This window comes from Leopardus geoffroyi, chromosome C1, assembly GCF_018350155.1.
Source record: "Leopardus geoffroyi isolate Oge1 chromosome C1, O.geoffroyi_Oge1_pat1.0, whole genome shotgun sequence".
NCBI lineage: Eukaryota > Metazoa > Chordata > Mammalia > Carnivora > Felidae > Leopardus > Leopardus geoffroyi.
Window position 1 is genome coordinate 208,529,984 of NC_059328.1, and position 21,573 is coordinate 208,551,556.

The following is a 21,573-nucleotide window of genomic DNA, read 5'->3' on the forward strand; positions in this document are numbered from 1 at the left end:
GCATCGGACCCTGTGCTGACAGCTCAGAGCCTGGAGCCTCCTTCGGATTCTATGCCTCCCTCTCTCTCTGCCCCTCCTCCACTCTCTCTCTCTCAAAAATAAACATTAAAGAAATTCAAAAACTGACAGTTTTACATGGTAATAATATTCAAAACTCCTTTTGTCAGGTGCTTGATACAAGTGACGATTTAACTGTATGATATGACATTTCCTGATCCTACAGACGAGGTGGCATCCAATATCTTTTGAGCACCTGCTAATTAAGAGCTATTCTCTCCCAGCTGGTCCCCCAGCTTCCTCTTCACCCTGTTATTTGTTGTCCACACAGAGGCTGGGTGAGCTTCCAATAATATTTCCAAAAACCAAGTCAGTTTTTCTCCTTCTTTTTATTTATTTATTTTTAAAGATTAATTTGTTTTTTAACGTTTATCTTTGAGAGAGAGAGAGAGAGACAGAGAACAGGGAAGGAGCAGAGAGAGAAGGAGGCAGAAAATCTGAAGCAGACCCCAGGCTCTGAGCTGTCAGCACAGAGCCCCACGTGGGGCTCGAACCCACAAACCGCGAGATCATGACCTGAGCGGAAGTCGGATGCATAACCGACTGAGCCACCCAGAAGCCCCAGTTTTTCTCCTTCCTGAAACAGACCCATGGCCCGCCACTTGCCACTTGCATTTGGAACAAGACGCAAATGCCTTATCTCGTCCTGGCCTGACCTGGTCTCTGACCACTCTGTCCACAGCTGTCCAGGGCCTTTCTAGCAGCTTCCTTCAGCCTGAGATGCTCCTTTCCTCCTCCGGTTTTAGTGGGGTTGGTCTTCCTTGGGGATTCAGAACTCAGTTCAAATGTCACCGTTTTTTCGATGACATGGTCCTGTCTCATTTTCTTCATAGAACTGGTCTTCAATCCCAATTATCTTGTTAGTTAAACTATTTACTCATTTCTGCCTGATTCATCTGACCGAAAGGTAATCCCCACTAAAACCGGGCAATTTCTGTCCAATCGCTGCTGCTTCGCCATTCTGGCATTAATGCTTAACAGTCAGTATTATATACTATTATTACATATTACATATTTGGTGAATGAATAAAGGAAGGAAATGGTCTGAGGGGTGAGAGAATGTTATGTTTAGGATTGTGCTGGTATTTTACTATGACGGTGCCCGTGATGACAGCGTTAGGGATTGGGTGGGAGAGGAAGAGTACGAACTTTAGATGAGCAAAGCCCAGATTTTGGAAAGGCCGTTGGGAAATGTTAAGGTGTTTGCCCTTTGTTTTGAAGGCAATGGGGGTGGCCACAGAAAGCTTTTAAGCAAGCACAGGATGAAAGAATTCAGTGTATTTACTAGAACATTCACCTCTGGAAAAATAAAGAAGTATGTAAGCTATCATGTGCTTGGTTTACACCATTAAGGATGGCAAAGGTCCTAGAGTAGTAATCAGCCGATCTTTAACTTAAACAAGAGTGGAAAGATGCCAAGAAATGAATTCAAATTCAGTGCAAATGTCACAACCCATCCTCTACTCCCTCCTTGAGCCGGGGACATGTGAGGTGGCTTTTGCCATCTTTCTGAAAGCCAGAGCTAGAATGCAAAGGTCTCCAAGTTTCAAGGATTGTGGTGTTGACAGAAAGAGTCTTCATAAAAGTTTACCTTCAGTATGAAAGACAGTGAGGGTGCGAAATTAAAAAAAAACAACAACAAAAAATCAAAAACACAACACGGCTCAGCTTGGTGATTGCAGTTCAAGCCGCGGTGGCCTGATCCAACCATGGAAGTGACATTTCTCTGCCCGAGATAAGGCTGTCTTAACGTATGTCAAACAGTAAATCAGGAGCCCTTTAAAAATTGGAAAAAGCAAATCAAAAGAGTTTCTTGTTTCCTATCTACCAATCTGTCTCCTTTCTTCCATCACTCTTTGTACTTGGAACAGAAAATTGTTAACTTCCTTTCTTACGAATCCATGGAGGAAGGTGGAAATAATTGACCTTTAGAAACCAGAAGCCAGATCTGCCCCAAAGTTAAGAGAGGGGACAGAAGTGTGAGGCTGGCTGAGGCAGGGTGAGCATGAGACCCAAGCCACTCAACACAAGTTTCCATGGACAGTGGCTACTTCACAAGATGACCCTGAAGCTGCCTTTTCATCGGCTTCAACATGTTCATTTGTGATGTCTCCGGCTACCTTTCTTCTAGGAAGAAGGTTACCATCTGCCCGCTGAGATCTCTGCTTACACGGATATTCACTAACAATTTAAAAATGTTTAAGAGGACCACAGATAGAGTGCCCAAGACACACGGGTGCTCATCAGCCGTCATTTTACTGTGCTTGTGTCTGATTCCTAGGTGGGCTGCCTTTTTATTCATTCTCTCTCCCACCTTTAGGGGCATTCCATGTGCCAGTGGGCATTGTCCTCAGATCCTAAATCTTTCCATGAACATGTGCTTGCCTACCTTTCTCTGCACACAAGCCTCAACATTTCCTTACAAAAGGACAGCCAAGATGAAGGGTGATTTTGAAGAACTGCAAGTTTTGTGCCGAGAAGATTCCTGCCTCTGCCATTGGTTGGTTTCAGTTGCTCGGAAGCTTCCGGTCAGAAAGGGGGGAAGGAGGAAGTGCTCTCTGAGGCCAGGTAGGGTAGCAGCTAGAAACCCAGACATTGGCAGGGATACTGGTACCACCTGGAACCAGGCAGCATTCTGTGCATCTCCTGTCTCAAAAGGCCACCGTGGTACCACCTCTCTCATCAATGTGGCTTCCCACTGCAGTGACTGTGACGTAGGATAGCCACAGGAAAAAGTGCTCTGCACCTTGAATCTATAAGGGAGGACAGTGACCCAGCTTGGGACGGTCTTCGATCATTCTGTGCCCCCCCCCCCCCCGAACTTAGATGGCTTGAAAAGATAATGCTTACTGAAAAGTCGTCACTGGGGAAGAACAGGAGATCTCGAAGGGGATCATTCCGGTAGGTCTTTTCAAGTTCTTCAATGACGGTTTCATAATCCAAAGGCTCGAGAAGTCTGGGCTTTTCCTGCTGTGGAAAAGGAAAATAGGGTATTAACCACGAACACACATAATCTTGCTTGTTCTCAGTGCCCGGTTGGATTTCAGTTCTTAGTATTGCCAAGGTTTTAACATCATGCAGTCCTTCCAATGGAAGGGACCCCAAGCATTTAGGGCAAAGCCACATGACTATCATTTCCAGATCTGAAATAATATGAGAAGACCCTTAAATACTTGATGTCTTGCTCAGTAACTCAAGCTGTTCGCACGGAGCCCCCAAAGCTCACTGGAGTCAGCCAAACACATCCACTGAATTATGTAAATTTTCTCTTTGTCTATTTGAAGAAAGGTCCTCTGCCTACTTGCTACAGTATTATGATCATCATCTGTTTTGCTGAATTAGATCCTTCCTTGTGAGGTTTACCTGGCTCTATTTTAAAATGTTGGCTCCCTATTAGCAAGCAAAGTATCATGGGCTGTCTTCGTTGTTACTGAGGCCTGGATCCTGTGTCAGGATTAACTGCTTGGCTCGGAGCCTCTTTGCCACAACAGAGAGAAGCTGGGTGATTCTCTAACAGAACTGAGCAACACAACTATTAAGGGCGCAGTGGGTGAAAGTGGAGAAGAGTCTGAAAAAACAGCCAGATAATTGCACTACATTAAAATCCTGAAACCGGGAGGAAAGACACCTCCTTCAAAGAAACTGCCTATTCTACCAAGTGACCAACACCAGTGGGGGAAGGTGTGGCTATTTTGTTACAGGGTTGACGTGTTTACTCCAAAACCGTGAGAAAAAAAGGTCCCCAAATAAAGAATAAAACATGATAAAGCAGAAAACCAAAGACACAGTCTTGAGTTCCCTAGCTCTTCAATGAAATATTTATGCAACTTAAATGAAAAAGGATGACCTTTGGGATTATTTAGGGGGCTCTTGGAAGCTGGAGGGGTCACCGTGAAATCTAGATCCTAAAGGGAATGTCATAAATGGAGAACAGTTTTTTCCCTCTATCATGTCAATGACATCGACAGTTTCCTGCCAACCTTACCCCTTCCCAGTCTGCAAAGCACAAAGATTTAGCTTTGATTTCTAAGGCCTTCTTTGGAAGATCTCCGCTGGTAAGGCCCTAGAAACTTCCACCAACATTTTAGTCATTGCTAATTGGCTCCTCAAAATAGCAGTGTTTTTTCCAAATGGAAACAAAACCAAAACAAGGTGTGACCCAGTGGGCCACCAACAAGGATTTCCATGTACTTCCTGCATTAAAACAAAATGAAAGAAACCCATTTTACAGATGCTTAAGTAAACTGAGGATGATGTAAGGTGAATATTCTCTCTGGAAGGGTCTTCAAGTAAGATCACCAGATTTAGCAAATAAAAACACAGGACTCCCTGTAATATTTGGAGAAAAGATGGTTAGTCATCTGACACAACCTCTCTAGTGAAAGACCTGTGTGAAATGTTCACTGTTTTTTTTTTTTTTTTTTCAACGTTTATTTATTTTTGGGACAGAGAGAGACAGAGCATGAACGGGGGAGGGGCAGAGAGAGAGGGAGACACAGAATCGGAAACAGGCTCCAGGCTCTGAGCCATCAGCCCAGAGCCCGACGCGGGGCTCGAACTCACGGACCGCGAGATCGTGACCTGGCTGAAGTCGGACGCTTAACCGACTGCGCCACCCAGGCGCCCCAAATGTTCACTGTTTTGAAGCAGAAGACACAGAGACGTTATGGTGTGATTTGGGTGATTAAAAAAAACCCCAAAGAACCCCAAAAAGCTCCTTCTAGAATTTCTGCCTTTTGACATGATTATTCTATGTAGACTTATTTTGAGTTCCATCTCCCTAGTTTCCCAGGCCAAGGTTAAGCCCAAGAATCACAAATGGATAGCTCAAGAGGCACGTGCTGGCTCCAGATGTTAGATCTGGCCTTATTTTAGTTTATTTTTAGTTGGCTTCGAACGTCTTCAAGTAGCCGCAATTCACTCCAGTTCAGCTAGAGACCTCAGTGCTCCTCACCTATTACCGCTTACCCTGTAATGTCACACGTTGCATTACCAACTGCTCCCTCAGGTCTTCAAGTCTGAGACACATGGCTGATTTGGTTTATTGTGTTTATGCAGGAAATGTGTAGCAAGTGAACCGCAGATTTGGTTGGTTATGTCCCCTTCTGTTACTGGATCTCCAGCTTAAGCGTGCTGACGCCTTTCAGTGCTCATATACCAACAGCCTGTGATGTGGCTACTAATACTTTCTCTCTGTTCCCATTCCTCACATAGACATGAACAAGGCTGTGAGAGTGTGGCTTTGTGCGTGTTGCAGTTTATGGGTTTAAAAGCAAATGGCATAAGATGTTTTCGGGGGCTTTTACAATCCTGTTCTCACCATCCTTTTAATTTTATCTCCCTTAGTTGCAAACTTGAGCATTACTAAACAAGCTGGAGACAAGAAGACCATCAAAGAAGATGTCTCCCTAGGGGCCCACACTCCACCTAGAATTAGCCCCACCTAAATGAGTACAATGGGAAAATCAGAGCTCACAAGTCACAGGGTATTAATAAAACCATAGAAAGACGAAATCCCAAACTTCCCTTGAGGTACCCAATAAAAGGCGTAGCCTGCAAACATCTGTCGGCAGGTATATTTTTATTAATGCATTTCAGGCTATGGTATGTCAGCCAATCAATGAATGACATTTACCAAGCCTTTCCTGTTGAAATGTTGCACTGAAGTTATTTTGAGGTTATTTGGGGGCTGCAAAACCCAACAGAGCTGCTTCAAATAATGCATTCCCTTTGTTACTTCCGGGGGATATATTCGGAAAGCTCTGTCTTTCCAGGGAATGTGTCAGTCAATGGGCAGCATTCGAGACATCCCAGTGTTTCTTAATTTTGTGGATATGAGGTCTAAAAATGAAAATAACAATGATATATTCCGTAGCACCTAGGGCTTGGGATTTGCTGATGCTTGGCATGAATGCTTTACGCATCTGCGATGGTCAGGATCCAGGTCATGGGACCACAGTTTTCTCTGGAGCAAGACAGCTGTCTGTTCAGTGTTATGGTCAAAGAGACAGATGTATTTGAGGATGGTGGAATCAGTTAAATTCTCACTACTGCTCCTTGCAGAGACGTTGAGTGCAGATGAGAACTGAGTAGCATTGATTTATAGCTTTAGAACAGTTGGGTTGTCCCTCCTGAATTTAATGTGCCTCCTTCTTTTGGAAATGCACCAACTGGGCTAAGGCATGTGCCAAGATTGCCCTGAATTGGATTGGATTTTTATAGTGCTTTTTACTCTTACTCTGTCTCAAATGACTAATGAATTTCATTAGCTGTTCCACAATCGCTCCAGGCATGGGAAAAGGCACCCATCAGTATCTGTTATTATGCAACAGGGCTGGTGTTATGCCACAGTGGTAATAGGCCCTGTTCTTCTCCTACGTATTGAGAGATTTGTTTGATCTACTTCCCCAAATCCACAGCTCGCCTCCAATTCAACTTCACTGCAGAAGAACGGGCTCCTGTCGCAAACACAAATGCTCTCTTTTCCTCTTCTTATTCCACCAGTTCTCATGGAATGCCAACACGGTATCTAAGCCTTGGAGTTGGTAAACCTGCCATCTTAGTAATAGCCAAGGCTGTCAAGAGCCGTTTAATTTGCTTGGAAAGCACACTGGCCGTGCCTTAGTTAAAGGTGCAAATTTCAAGAGCACAGTACACTGTTGCAAGGATCTGAATTAATTTTGTAATTCTAATTCAAAATTACATGGGCGAAAAATGACACCGAAGACCTAAGCATTTGAAGCATGCAACAATGAAAAGTTAAATGACTAAGTTACCAACCTAGCCTTTTCTCCAGAAGTACAATCTAACTCAGAAACAACCTAGACTAGCCAGCCTTGTTTTACAGAGTCCAAAGCAAAAGGTAGAGTGTGATTACAGGTGTTCTATGCTGAGATGAGCAGAGAGGGTAACATGCACTCTGGAACCAGAATTCCTGGGGTTCTATCTGGAATTCTGCTTAGGGGTATGCAATGTCGGGCATGTTAATTACAATCTCTGTGCTGTGCAGTGAAGGAAACAATCCGTAAAACTACAAGGCAACTGGCAGTATGGGAGAAGATATTTTCATATGACATATCAGATAAAGGGTTAGTCTCCACAATCTATAAAGAACTTACCAAGCTCAACACCCCAAAACCAAATAATCCAGTGAAGAAATGGGCAAAAGACACGAATAGACATTTTTCCAAAGAAGACAACCAGATGGCTAACAGACATATGAACAGATGCTCAACATCACTCATCATGAGGGAAATATAAATCAAAACCAGGATGAGTTACCACCTCACACCTGTCAGAATGGCTAAAATTAACAACTCAGGAGACAACGGATGTTGGTGAGGATGTGGAGAAAGGGGAACCCTGTGCACTGCTGGTGGGAATGCAAACTGGTGCAGCCACTCCGGAAAACAGTATGGAGGTACCTCAAAAAACTAAAAATAGAACTCCCCTGTGACCCAGTAATCGCACTACTAGGTATTTATCCAAAGGATACAAAAATGCTGATTCGAAGGGGTACATGCACCCCAAAGTTTATAGCAGCACTGTCGACAATAGCCAAATTATGCAACTGATGAATGGATAAAGAAAATATGGTACACACACACACACACACACACACACACACACACAGTGGAGTACGACTAGGCGATCAAAAAGAACAAAATCTTGCCATTTGCAACAATGTGGGTAGAACTGAAGTGTATTATACTAAGTGAAATGAATCAGTCAGAGAAACAAATATCATATGATTTCACTCATATGTGGAATTTAAGAAACAAAACAAATGAACACAGGGGAAGGGAAGGAAAAATAAGATAAAAACAAAGGGAGGCAAACCATAAGAGACTCTAAAGTACAGAGCAAACTGAGGGCTACTGGAGGGATGTTGGGTGGGGCAATGGGCTAAATGGGTGATGGGCATTAGGGAGGGCACTTGGGATAAGCACTGGGAGTTATATGTGAGTCATGACTCATTATTATACTATATGTTAACTAACTTGGATTAAAAAAAAAAGAATCTCTGTACCTTAGTTTATAAACTGCAAAATGGATATCTTAGTAGGAACTACACTGTAGGATTAAATGAGGTAATATAGTTATGCTTTTAGAATAGCACCACACCCACAGTACTAATTACATGAGTGTGAAGTAGATAAAGTCTGTGAGTTTACATTTTCACTAGTCATGAATTTAAAGCACTTGCCTTGTAAATTGAATGTGTACAGAGAGCAAATAGGAGGCATTCAGTAAATATCTGTTGAGTAAATAAGTTTATATCTTTTCACCCAGGAATTTCTGTTCTTGAGACTGTTTTTAAGAAATAACTCCACATATAAGCCAAGATTTATAAAACGGTGTCTTTGCAGTATTATCTTCGTAACAGCATAGAAAATATATTCACCTTAATCCAGGAGGGATAAGAAAGGAAGGCAGGATGATGGAGGCTATATCCCCAAAGTGAAGACACTGGAGCTGCTGCTCAGAAACAACGATTGATATTTTTCAGACTTGTGTGCAGTGGAGAGAGGCTTACTGCTCTAATGGGCTTGGGGAAGGACACTGGAAATAGGATGTGGGTTAAAACACACTAATGAATGGTTGTGCAATATCTGCCACGGTTTCCTCCTTGTAACTCTTCAATTCTTCAGTAAGGATAGTAACAATGTTTTGCATATGATTGGCTTTTGCAGGGGTGGGGGAGGTGGGGGGGGGTGGGGAATAGGAGGGTGGGGTCCGTGATCAAGATGTCCAAGATGGCGAGATTTGCTGCAAAAGGAGAGACGATTGTTCAAGACGCATGCATATTACAATATGAAAGTTTGAATCCAAAATATTTAGACCTCCAAGGGATAGTAAGGCCTGAAGGACAAGGCCAGCTAAAAATGGGAAACAGTAAATCATTGAGGATAAGGAGTTATAATGAAATTATGGCACATCCATTCTAGGAAACAAAACATGCTCATTTCAACTGAGATTTGGAAGTTTGTAATAACAAGCGAAATCGCTTATGTATTATTGTTAAATAAAAATGAGAATAAATATTGCACACGAGAATTTAAATGTATTAATTATTGTTTATTTTATTATTTTTTTTTCAAAAGTGCTTAAATGGTCTATTCTAAGTGCTTTGAAGATACAATCTTAAATTTTGTTTCCCTCATTCATTTTATTTTTCATGGAATTCTGCCTGTTTCTTTTTTTCTTTTTAATTTTTGTTTCAATTCTAGGTAGTTAACATACAGAGAAGTATTGGTTTCAGGAGTAGAGAGGAATTAAATTTAAACTTAATTTTAATCTGCATAAGATCTAAAAAATTTAAAGAAAGCAGATTAGAGATACAGATCTATATATGATCACTTATTATATTGGGATGGGTTATGACATTTAGGTATTTGCTATTTTGATTTCTCACATTTTCCAAATTTTCTACAATGAACGTGTATTTCTTTCATCATGGTGAAAAAATGAACTTGGTCTTTCAAAGCTACCATGCCTTCATGGAAACACTGGGGAATTGTTTGATTTTAAAACTGTTTCCCCTCTGAAGACATACCAGAGAGAAAACCTCAAAAATCGTAGCAGGAACTTTGCATGGAGGTTCAACCAGTAACAGCCTCAAGTAACTAAAAAAAAAAAAGACATATAAAACACTGGGGAAAGAGGACTGGGGAAAATACTTACAGATTATGTATGTGGTCCTAGAATCTACCGTCAGCAAAAAAGGAGAACAATTAGCAATGTATTAATGAAAAGTATTTTGAGCTCTGGAGGGAACCACAGACATCTGCTAAGTTCCTTAAACGCCTCTGTGCATTGGTCGTTATGGCAAATGATGAGAAGTCAGAATCTGTAGTTGGAGGGCCACAGTCTTTTTTCTACCAGCTGTGTAACTGGGACAAGGTACTTACGTTGAGACTGAGTGAGGCTGATTTAAAGGAGTCAAAGGGCAACTTCCTGCTAACAGCAGTGTTATTATAAGGATCAAGGACATGAAGTATGGGAGGGTATTAAGCGAACGACCAAATGCCAGACAAATATAGATCTGTCTTTGAAAAGCACTGAAATTACCCTACATGTTTTACCCAAAAGCATATACCAAAACCAAGTCAATCCAACCAATCAATTAAATCCATTACACTACATTCCTCATGTACCCAGAAACTATGGTACATGCTTCTGTATTTATTATCTAAATTTCCTTAAAAAAAAAAAAAAAACTTAATAGCTAGCTATTCTGTGGAAGCAAAAGAACTAATAACATAAGGAAAACACTGACATCTTTTTTAAAAAGGGCAGCATCTACACTGTGAATTGCCTGAATCAAGTCAGGCTGCTGTACCCTGCAAAGAAAAAAGGAAGGAAATCTACCTAATCAAGTACGTCAGCAAACGAAAGTGACTATGAAATTCTGCCTCAAATTCTACCTTGAGAAACAGCCTAGAAAACATTTTTATGTATTTATACTTCTGAATCAAAAAAAAAAGATTAAATTTAAGATTAGTTTAGTATTAAACTCATACCCAGAGACAATCAAGTTGGAGATATAGGATGTCTTTCTGTAGGTCTCACCTACATTCATGCAGGTCAAGCTTATCAGTACTGGAAGTAAACAAGATCGCTAAGACCTAATCAGGGAAAGTGGTTAATGGGATTTAGGATCCTTCATTTTGGGAGGTCACAGATTTGTGTTCTAAATTTCAAGTGTAATTAGGGAGCCAAGACTCACTACTCACCGTTGAGGTCACTCTAGTTTGTTGATCTGAACTAGTTTCCCGTGGTTCTCCTTTTCAGAAAAGTCTGATCTTTCCAGGAAACATTATTATGAAAAAAAAGATTTTCCCCCTACCTTGGAGGACCTTTATAATCTTTCTGTGACACACTTGCCCTCCGTGATGCTAGTTGGGACTTTCTTAATCTTCCCCAATCAGCCTGGTCCTTGCCAGATATCTGAACATTTATTCTAATTTGAATATTCATACCAGAATTAACTGATAGCTGAGTGTCTTCTTCACCTTACAAAACCATTCATTTTGGCTAATGATCCAGGAAAACAAACAAATAAAAATTGATATTTACTTCAGGACCAATATAGTAGGCATGAGATGCCAATTATTTAAACATCCTCTTCACATCTTGGCATACAGACAAACAAATAACTGACATTGAAGATCCACAGGGTTTTTAAAGAAACCCTAAAAAGAATTCCAATCTCAAGATCTCCAAGACAAATTAGAAGCAACACAGCTGTTAACTAATTTAAGCATTATCCAGATAACTGATTAAATTTCTTAGAGGAAATAAAAATACAAATGACACATGGATTCTTTAGACCTTAACTTAATCCAGGACCCTTTGGCCTTCGTACAACTGGAATGGAACCAACTTCCACACTATTTGTGTTTAAAATAAATGACAGAATTGGAAAGAACCCATACAGCTGTATCCATGGCCACAGCTGTCAGCCTGTGGTCGTGTGACAGATTTAATTCAGCCTTTCATCAAAGGGAGTTTCACTGGACAACCTCTCAAATGTTTGAGCTTCAGAAAACAAGACTAGCTTTTCTTACCAAAAAGGAAATGATTAAGTAAGGAATAAGCCATCTTCCGCTGACCCTTTAACCTTCGCTCTGCCTTGAAGTACACAGTTTCATGAGAATGGAAAAACACTAGCTAAATCAAAGTTAAGAGTTGTACAGCTGGGCAAGCTCAGATTAAGCTGAATTTGGAAATGGTTCCCTTGGTAACAAAAACGGACACAGATCTCAGAAGAAGTCAACCAGTAGTAACTCTTTAAATGTCTCGGTCCATTTTAGTGAAACGAAGCAGGTTAAAGTTGGTAAATTATAAAGTCCTTTGCAAATATAAAGGAAGGTAAGTCATCATATTCAACAGAAACATTACAGTTCGAAAAATCAGAATATTCCATTTTGTTAACTCTTAATGTTATTAGGAAAACCGAGGACACAAATGAGATTTATAGGATCTATGATTTAAGGTGTACTTTCAAGCTGAAACCAGACCTTTACAGGCTTATTTTCTTTTTAAGGAAATTTGACCAGATATACCTCTTAGCAGCACATCAAAATTCACACAGGTTTGTATAACAAATGATAATTAAAAAAAAAATGTGTTTGCTTCTCCATCTAACACGGGGGCTTGTAAAGAAGTAGAAAAGATCCAAAAAGATCTAAATCAAATTTAATTACATGTCTCATTTAGTTTTCTAGAAACACTTGAAAGATAATAAATATGATTAAAAATACATCACAACCCAATTACAAGTCTGCCTGATACCAGAGAAATTAATGCCTTAGAGCCAACTGCTGGGAATTTTAGATTAATTCACGTGAAATCTGTCATGAAGGCTTCCACTGGCTTAAACTCTGACACTATTTTAGAACGTTAACAGCCACACAAATGAACTTTTGGGTTGAGTATGAGGAGTGTGTGTGTGTGTGTGTGTGTGTGTGTGTGTGCATATATACATAAACACATACATGCCACACACACATACAAGAATGTAAATGGTTTTGTCAACAACATGCATCTTATATTTTCAATAGATCTCTCCAATGATGACAGTCAGCTCCTTCTTTTATTTCTTTTCTTACTTTTGGCTACTTGAGATTGAATATGCATAGTGGGCATTTGTTGTTTTTTGGCCCAGACGCCACCTGCCCTGATTTCTCTTTTGTACTAGCATTTTATTTCCCTCTGTGGACTTCTCTCCCCACCCCTATTAGGAACAGTCTTGGTGAGTCTCAATGTTTGGAACTGAAGGCCAGTCGTGTGGGATCCTGGCATCTCTCCACTCAAGATGCAGAGTTCTAGAGGGAAGTGCTGAATGGGCCTCGCTAGGGTCATATGCCCTATCACCCGGGACCGTGAGAGTATTTAACACTTTCTCTCACTGAACATCCCTATAAAGCCTAGAAGAGATCATCACTGCTTTTTTGTACAGATGCGGAAACTTGGATTCTGAGGACTTGGGTCAGCAGGCTGACTGATGAACTGGAATTGCAACCCAGCTCAGTGTCAAAACCTATGGTTCTCTCTACGCCACCAGTCACAGTGCTGCAGGAAGAGGAAACACAATAGCTTCCCCCTCTGCCCCCCCTCTCTCAGAGGGAGGCTGCTGAAATACAGCTATAGTCTTGAGTATGATTCCTGCTCCCTTTGTGAGCTGCGACAAGGTGAAGTCACTGGGCACCTTAGGGAAGCGGACAGAAAAATATTTACAAGAGGGTAAGGAGGATGGAGAATAGGAAATGAAAGGGATATTAAGGCAGTGTATAGAGAATGCTAGCTAATATTTGTGTCACAGATCCAACAGAAATTGCCACTAATTGAGAGAATCTCCAGATTCCAAAAGTTTTGGGCCACAACCACCATCTGGGGAATAAAAAGATCTGTTGGGATCATGGCGCTACTTTCTGCCCATGGTGCCCTACTCCCTCCCGGACAAATGGTCCACCTCCCGCTCAGAGGTAATAAAGGGTGTCATCATGGAATTGACTCTGCCAGGTTGGCAGTTCTTCTCTACTTTGTCTCTTCCCCTTCTCTTGACAGTCAGTCTTTTTTTTTTTTTTTCAACGTTTATTTATTTTTGGGACAGAGAGAGACAGAGCATGAACGGGGGAGGGGCAGAGAGAGAGGGAGACACAGAATCGGAAACAGCCCAGAGCCTGACGCGGGGCTCGAACTCACGGACCGCGAGATCGTGACCTGGCTGAAGTCGGACGCTTAACCGACTGCGCCACCCAGGCGCCCCGCTTGACAGTCAGTCTTGAGGAAACTAAGCTCATTCTTGCTTAAGTGGAAGGTACCTTTCCTGAGTCCATTTTGGAAGTGTCTTCTCTGCAGCTACCTGGCTACATACACCCTGTTGCTACAGCCACACTCAGAGTCCCCTGCCTAGACTGTTGGGTTAAATCAAGTTTCAATTTACACTTCTCTATTTCCATGGCCTGGATTGAATTCAGATCCCCCCACCCATTACTCCAGGGTTTTGCTTTCTTCAACTGTCCATTTATAGCTCTTAGCCCTACTTTCCTTTGTTTGAACCTGGATTCAGTCCTATTTCATTGTTTGTTACCCTCACGCATAATCCTGGGACCCTTGCCTGTGCTTCCTTTCAGCTAATTGGCTCATTATGAAATAGCTCAAACAGGTAATTGTGAATGTCTGTATGGAACGAGGAGTAGCAGTACGAAGGAGGTACAGATGACCAGGGAGAAAGGCTGTTCACATAAACATGGAAAAATAGATTAAAAATGCACTTAAAAGACTATATATATATATATATATATATATACACACATATATAGCGCAATACATTATATAAAAATGATGTATATGAGAGATATGTTAAAGATGTTCAGATTAGATTATCTTTCTACAGCTTTCAATTTTTTAAATATTTGTTTATTTTTGAGAGAGAGAGAGAGAGACAGAGAGAAAGAGAGAGAGAAACATGAGCAGGGGAGGAGCAGAGAGAGGGAGACAGAATCCCCGAAACAGGTTCCAAGCTCTGAGCTGTCAACATAGAGCCCAAAGCAGGGCTAGAACTCATGAATCACAAGATTATGATCATGACCTGAGCTGAAGTCAGACGCTTAACCGACTGAGCCACCCAGGTGCCCCAACAGTTTTCAATTTTCTATTGAAGTGCTAATAGGCTATTATGAAAGAGGAGAGCAAGGATTTTCACGTGTATCCAAAGTTCTCCAAATAGTCTCAAATCCTGTCGATTCATGACCCACAAACCAGTAATAACTTAAAAATAACAACACACATTTATTTAAATGAATTTTTCATTTTTTTTTCCTGACTGTGCAGATGATTGATATACTAATTCAACTTAATCGTGTATTTAATCTTTCCAAATTAGGACATGCGATTTAGGGAGGAAGTGATCTTTTTATTGACTTCCGATGTACCAGAGATCACACCGAATGATTTGGTTAAAAAAATAAATAAATAAAAATAGAAAGCCAGTTTAAAAAAAACATCTACAGAGTACCATACGCACTGGAAAAATCAACAGAAGTAGTTCTACTTGACAATCTAACAAAGAGGTTTCATTTTCCTTGAACTTCTCTCATAATGCAGTTGCTCTCATACAGCATATTGGCTGTGACAAGTGGATTAAAATATGTGACGCCATCTCTTAGCCAGTACGCTTGAAAACGGGATTAATGAGGGAAACTTCCAAAACAATTAAAAATTTCAACAGAGTTAGATAAACAGCTTCAAACAGCATCTGAAGAAAACAAAATAAACACAACTGTCGGTCTGTGTCCTGAGAGTACCAAGTCTGGGTTGTATGCGTTTTAGGAAGTCACAGTGTTCTGGTGAAGTATTCTAGATTACTGTGAAATGAAACCATTTCTAAATCTGCCTTAGAGCAGGAAAAGGTTTGTGGCATTCGAAATCTACATGACCGTTATAAAAACAGATAACCTATCAAAATTATCCAGAGCAGTCATTATTTCTCCTTTCACTACAATATGAGTATATCCAAAAAATTCAAAAGAAAGTTTTTTTTTTTTTATTCTCTGAGATAACCTCAGGCCATGTCTTCACGTGTTGGGCCTTTTGTCACTTGAATTGCTTCTTCCTTATCACCTATCAAAACTGTCTCTGAAGCTTGTCTAGAGATGCTGGTTTAGCTTTTAGAAAGCTTAGATAATCATGCTGTGGAAAGTCCAATGTGGCTTTGTGTGCATTAGTGCACGGGTGGGGAAAAAAAAACACAAGACGTTTCTAAGGCAGGGTCCACCAACGCATAGAGCGATCTGGGACCCCTGAATGCCCATCTTGTCTACTGAGTGACTCTGTCACCTTTCATCTTTGTGCAAGGCTCCCAGGAGGAAGGAGTCACCTATATAGTCCAGTGGCTTCAATACACAGTCACTGAAAAGGCATTCTCACTACGATTATAATCCCTCTTCCCTTGCCCTTGGAAATGCAAGTACTTTACTTGGTTTTTTTAATACGACAGACGTGACGCGGTTACTCCCCACTTTTTACGGTGTTCACACCAAGTTCAGGAGGCACATGGTCAAACTGAAATCCAATAAGCAATCTCACGATAGACAGGTATTGTGACGGACATCTTGGGGCAGAGTAAACCGAGGTTCAGAGTGATTTCTGTAATCTACTCAAGGTCCTACGGAGAGTAGGTGAGACGGTCGGACAGAATGACCCCCTATCTAATCACGTGCTTCACTTCTTTGGATTCTTTTTTCCAAAAATAAAAACCACATCTGGGAATGAGACTTTAAGGATGGATTGAGAAACACCCCAGTCAACAGAAGAGACACTCTGCAAAAGGAGATAGCCTATCTCAGGAAGACCAAGGCTGGTGGCGCTAGCTAGCAGGAAGTCCCCAGGGCCTTCCACCGAAGAAAGCTAATCACTGTATGAATGATCTTAATTAAATGTGAATGCACAGCTACTAACCGCTGTGGGAGAACTCTGTCCTTACAGGCTGCTTTTCCCATAGTGCTTAGTAGCATTGCCTTCAAATTCAATTAAGATAATTCCTAGAGTGATTAGCTTCATTCTATGGTAAGACCCTGGGGACTGTCCTGTTGCCAAGCTGTATGGGTGGTCTGCGTGAGATAGACATGTTCTTCTCCAGTGTGTCATCTCCTAGCCGTCACAGGAAGTCACCCTCGCAGTGGCATCGTCCACGGAACTTCTGAATTCCACCGAGCGAAAGGCAACGGGGAAAGTATAGTTTTTGGACTGTTCTAAAGGTTAAACGAATCGCAAACCAAACAAGGTTTTCAAACACGTATCCTCTTTCACGGGCTAAAAGTAAAAAACTGATAATGTTTACTGGGGGGCCAGTAGACAAGACACAGCTGGGGACCCTCGGGGGGCCCATGGTGACCCAGAGGTTGGGTTCAGGACTCTGCACATTCCAGTTACGAAACACTGGGTAGAGAGATATGGGAACAAGGTGGAAAGGCTCATTTGCCCGTGTTTCTCAACGGGAGACATGCACTACAGAGACACAGAGACAGAAACCGATCAAACAACAACACGTCGCCAATGCTATGAGCCAGACCTCTGATAAATGCTATTCATGTTAAATGACTACCAAATAGATGGTAAATATAAAGAGAACCACTATTACTGGAGACATATTTGGCACCTGATTTGGGCCTATCAAGGGTTAAGTGACTATTAATTTGATTATTCATATGCATTAAATGACTATTCATAAATAATCGTTACATCATCACCTATGTAATGTTTTTTAAAGCTGCTCTGTTTCTAGATTAACGATGATGATATGAACAAAAAAGATTTTTACCCCTAGAGCAGGGGTTCTCAACCAGGACGATCACCCTCCTTGCCCAAGGGGATATCTGACAATGTCTGGACACATTTTTGATTGTCACAATTGAGGAGTGTTTGCAACCAGTGGGTAGAGAATAGGGATGTCGTTAACCATCCTCTCACAACGCCCAGGGAAGCCTGGAACAAGAAAGAAATCTCGGATCCAAGAAGGCAATAGTGGCGAGGTTGAGAACCCTTACCCTGAAGAAAGCAAGCAAACCCTGAACTACTTTGTAAAAGAACATTCTGTAAAAAGAGCTGCCTGGTCATGTGCCGTGGCCATTTATCATACAAAGTGGGCCTTCCGCGTTCCATGTGGGTCACAGATGCACTCCAGCAACAGGCTCTGACATTCAACTGTGGTAGCTCTTACAGATAGAAATCTAGAATTCCATAATAAGTACACATTTCCAGAGCACTCATTTTCTTTGCAAACAATAATCAGGCAGAAACATTTTTAGCCATAAACAAACCCAACTGTTTTAACCCTTGAAACCTATTAGTTTTTTTTTTTTTTTACTTTCTTACTTGGCTCATTTAATCAAATATTTATTTATACTTTCTTTCATAATTTGGACTGTTCTCAGGATTTTAAAACAAATGAGTGATATGTGATCAAAATAGAGCAGTAATTTAAAAAAAAAAAACCCACAATTCCACACAGGTCATTGGTCAAAGTCTTAATGGAGGTCATTGTAGGCTTTTCCTTAAAAATGAAAATATTCTAGTAATTGTTTAGCCATTTCAATCCTCTCTCCATATGTTTCAAAACAATGATACAAGTAATTCAAAAATAATGATGTAAGTAAAAGAGGATATTCATGAGCCAAAGAGAATATTCTGTTCTGTCTGGGACCTTGCCCACAGCCTATGTTAGAACACCACCCCAGGACTGATCTCTCTTTTTTAAGTATTGAAGAAAAGACGAAAAATGAACATTGACATGTGGATACCTACAGAGGTAAATCTGTGGATTTCTTCTTGATTTATTCTCCTCACTGTTCGTCTCTTCTTCCGAAATTCACTGGCCTCCCGTTTAAAGACCTTTCCTCGGAAGCTCATTGTATCCTGTTCCTCGAGTCGTGAAATATTTAACAATACCAATTTCGTTAAACACCTTCCTTCTGAAGCTTCACCAGGCCGAACAAATCCTCCTTCTCTGGTAAAACGGGAAATGCTCATGCTACACTAACAGAACTCAACAGAAAGGAAAAGAAAACCAAGTTACCGCTTCCTGTAACTACCAGCTGTTGAGTTAAGTAAGCTTTTGTGCGTATATTCTCCCTAATCACCTTGTCTAAAGTAAGACAATAACATAAAAATGGCTTTGGACATTTAAGAGAATTGCTCATACCCAAACAAACCATATGATGTAAAAATCAACTGTGGAACCAAATCAAGATTGGATCAAAGAGCTGATTGACTGTAGGCCTCCACGTCTGCCACCTAAACAGCCACCGAACTTCATCATCCTGGCTAGATCCCACAGGTAAACTGTCATAATATACCTAGGATCTGAGAAGTCTGTTTCAAGCAGTTGCGCAGGTTAAGTGTAGATTAAATTAGTGGTCTTCCGAGATGATCACTTTACAACACATGGAGAGCTTAGAATTCTACTGATATTGGTTATCTAAATAAAGAAACTGTACTTGAGGGGCGCCTGGGTGGCTCAATCGGTTAAGTGCCTGACTTCGGCACAGGTCATGATCTCACGGTCTGTGAGTTCGACGCCCCCATCGGGGTCTGTGCTGACAGCTCAGAGCCTGGAGCCTGCTTCAGATTCTGTGTCTCCCTCTCTCTCTGCCCCACCCTCAGTTGCACTCTCTCTCTCTCTGTCTCTCAAAATGAATTAAAGGTTAAAATAAAATAAAAAAAAAACTGTACTTGACTGCTATGTAATGTGATAGACACTGACGAGGATACCTTGATTCTCAGTCAGATGGTTACAAACTGTTAAATAGTTAATTCCCTAATCTGTATTTTCTCTGGGGTTATTTAAAATGCAACTCTCCCTTCAAAAGCACCTGAATTCTCCTTCCTGTTTTACTCTTCTCCATGACACTTGGTAGCCTGTGACACTACCATACATCGTACTTATTTATTTTGCTTATGATTCCTCTTCCTGCACTCGACTCTATGCTCCAGGAGAGTGGAAATTTTGTCTCTTTTCTTTTTTAAATGTTTATTTATTTTTTAGAAAGAGAGACACACACATACACACACACACACACACACACAGAGCACAGGTTGGGGAGGGGCAGAGAGAGGGAGACACAGAATCCAAAGGAGGCTCCAGGCTCTGAGCTGTCGGCACAGAGCCCAACGCGGGGCTCCAACTCAGGAGCCGTGAGATCATGACCTGAGATGAAGTCGGACGCTTAACTGACTGAGCCACCCAGGTGCCCCTTGTCTGTTTTCATTCACCGTATCTCCAGTGATGACAACAGAGCTCAGCATCCAGAAGTTTCTCAGTATGAAACTCTTAAGTTTAATGAAAGAATAAATGAGGGCCTCACATTTATTATGCCTAACAATGAACCTTGTCCCACATGTATGTTGTGTTTTGAAATACTAGCTATTGATAAGAACAACAGAATTCATATACATACGCAGAGACTATGGGAGTGTAGGCAAATTTTGTCTACTAGGTGCGTGAGGTAAGAAATATTTGAAGGCCATGGGACTAGGAATTAATTGATCAGACACTTGAAAGATGGGATCCAAAAAGATTTTGTTTCTTCACTGCAGGATGAGCCTACTCTCCAGTGGTGCCCACCAATCTGATGAAACCACTGCTTTGCCGTGAGACATTATGTGGGTTATAAAGATGGTCAAAGGAATATTTCCACTGAGGTCTGATCTCCATGACCACCAAGACAGAAGCAAGCCCTGCCAACCTTCCCAGGCGGTGAGTCCTGAGGGAGAAGCATTATGAAGAGTCGTTGTGCCTGCTTTTATAACAGACAGGGTCAGTTCCAAAGGCATTTGTCAAGGGCACATCTGTGCAGAGTCCAATAAGACATGCACTGCAGATACAGATACGACACTTAACGGGAGAGCAATTTCTTTGCAAAGGGTTCCCAGTATTCTGAGAGTTTTGAACTTTAAGAAAGAAAAATAACGAGGCTGCTGACTCACTGATACCTTTTGCTCCTGCCCTAGCCGGAAGTAGGATTCAGCCACAGACAGAAAGGAGGAGTGTTGGGGCAGCGGGAGACGACGAGCAAATACACTGTGGTTGTTCTCGAGGCTTTTTTTTTCCAGAGCCTTGTCTTCTCTCTCTAGTGCTCAACATGTTTAAGAGTCCAGGTGTGGGACGGCTGCCTTGCACGAAGCCACCCAGAAGTGAGTGGTCCCAGAAAAGACTCTTTGACCATCAACTTAAAACTGTGGCTTTCTGCCCCCCCCCCCCCCCCACACCTTTTTGTTTGTTTGTTTGTTTTGGGCACAGAGAAACTGGAATAAGACATTCTCATCTGACCCTGAGAAGCCCCTTTCGCAAACATGGTTCTAGATTCTGTAGTGAAGGTGGTGATCTTCAGGAAAACTCTCACTTAACCGGCTCGTCCAAACACCAATGGCCTAAATAGAAGCCATCTGCTTATTTAATGAGGCTTCCTCTTTATCGCAGTTGCTTTTTTACTGACACAGGCCACTCCTTTTGCTCCAGTAATAACCGGACCTAGGTGAAGCACATACATATACCTCGGACTTGAGCAACTCATTTATCTCAACCTTGTCGTGCAGCAAACTGATAGAGAAAGAGAGATGCCGATCCTTCCTTGTCCAAGTGTGGGCACTGAGGAAGCTTCCTTAAAGAACTATGAGAAACATAGTAAGAGACGATAAAAATAAAAAATGGGGAAGTAAACTGTATCATTACTTTAAAACTGGCTTAAGTAGGCAAACAAAGATTCCATGTAGCAGAAGCCCTTTTGATCTGTGGTCACTGAATATTTAGCAATTTCACTGTATGTCGTTAGCTCTAAACAGATTATACCATCTATGTAACTCTTCAGCAGCTGTTAGATGAGCAGGCATATCATAGCACATGGAGAATTTTCAGATTTAACTTTTTTTTTTTTTTTTTTTTACTTTTTTCTTTATACGACATTATCAGAGTCCACCTCTGGGTCACCTGATTTCCTGGGGTAAGATTAT

At 41.3% G+C, this 21,573-nt stretch overlaps 1 protein-coding gene and 1 long non-coding RNA gene across 16 annotated transcripts in view; one reads left to right on the forward strand and one right to left on the reverse strand.

The window, feature by feature from the left end:
- Positions 1 to 21,573, reverse strand: part of DOCK10 (dedicator of cytokinesis 10) — a 272,646-nt gene that overhangs the window by 154,263 nt on the left and 96,810 nt on the right. For 4 of the 15 annotated variants that reach the window (XM_045481485.1, XM_045481482.1, XM_045481477.1 and 1 more), the window contains exon 2: positions 2,908 to 3,027. In XM_045481485.1, coding sequence (XP_045337441.1) covers positions 2,908 to 3,027 — 120 coding nt within the window. Of the gene's footprint in view, positions 1 to 2,907; positions 3,028 to 18,369; positions 18,619 to 21,573 lie in introns of those variants that run through there. The other 11 variants (XM_045481476.1, XM_045481483.1, XM_045481481.1 and 8 more) reach the window with 7 other exon arrangements.
- The window catches only part of LOC123599555, a 28,270-nt gene continuing 25,411 nt past the window's right edge, over positions 18,715 to 21,573 (forward strand). The window contains exons 1-2 of the long non-coding RNA XR_006713193.1: positions 18,715 to 18,957; positions 20,161 to 20,320. This is a non-coding gene — a long non-coding RNA (uncharacterized LOC123599555). The remainder of the gene's footprint in view (positions 18,958 to 20,160; positions 20,321 to 21,573) is intronic.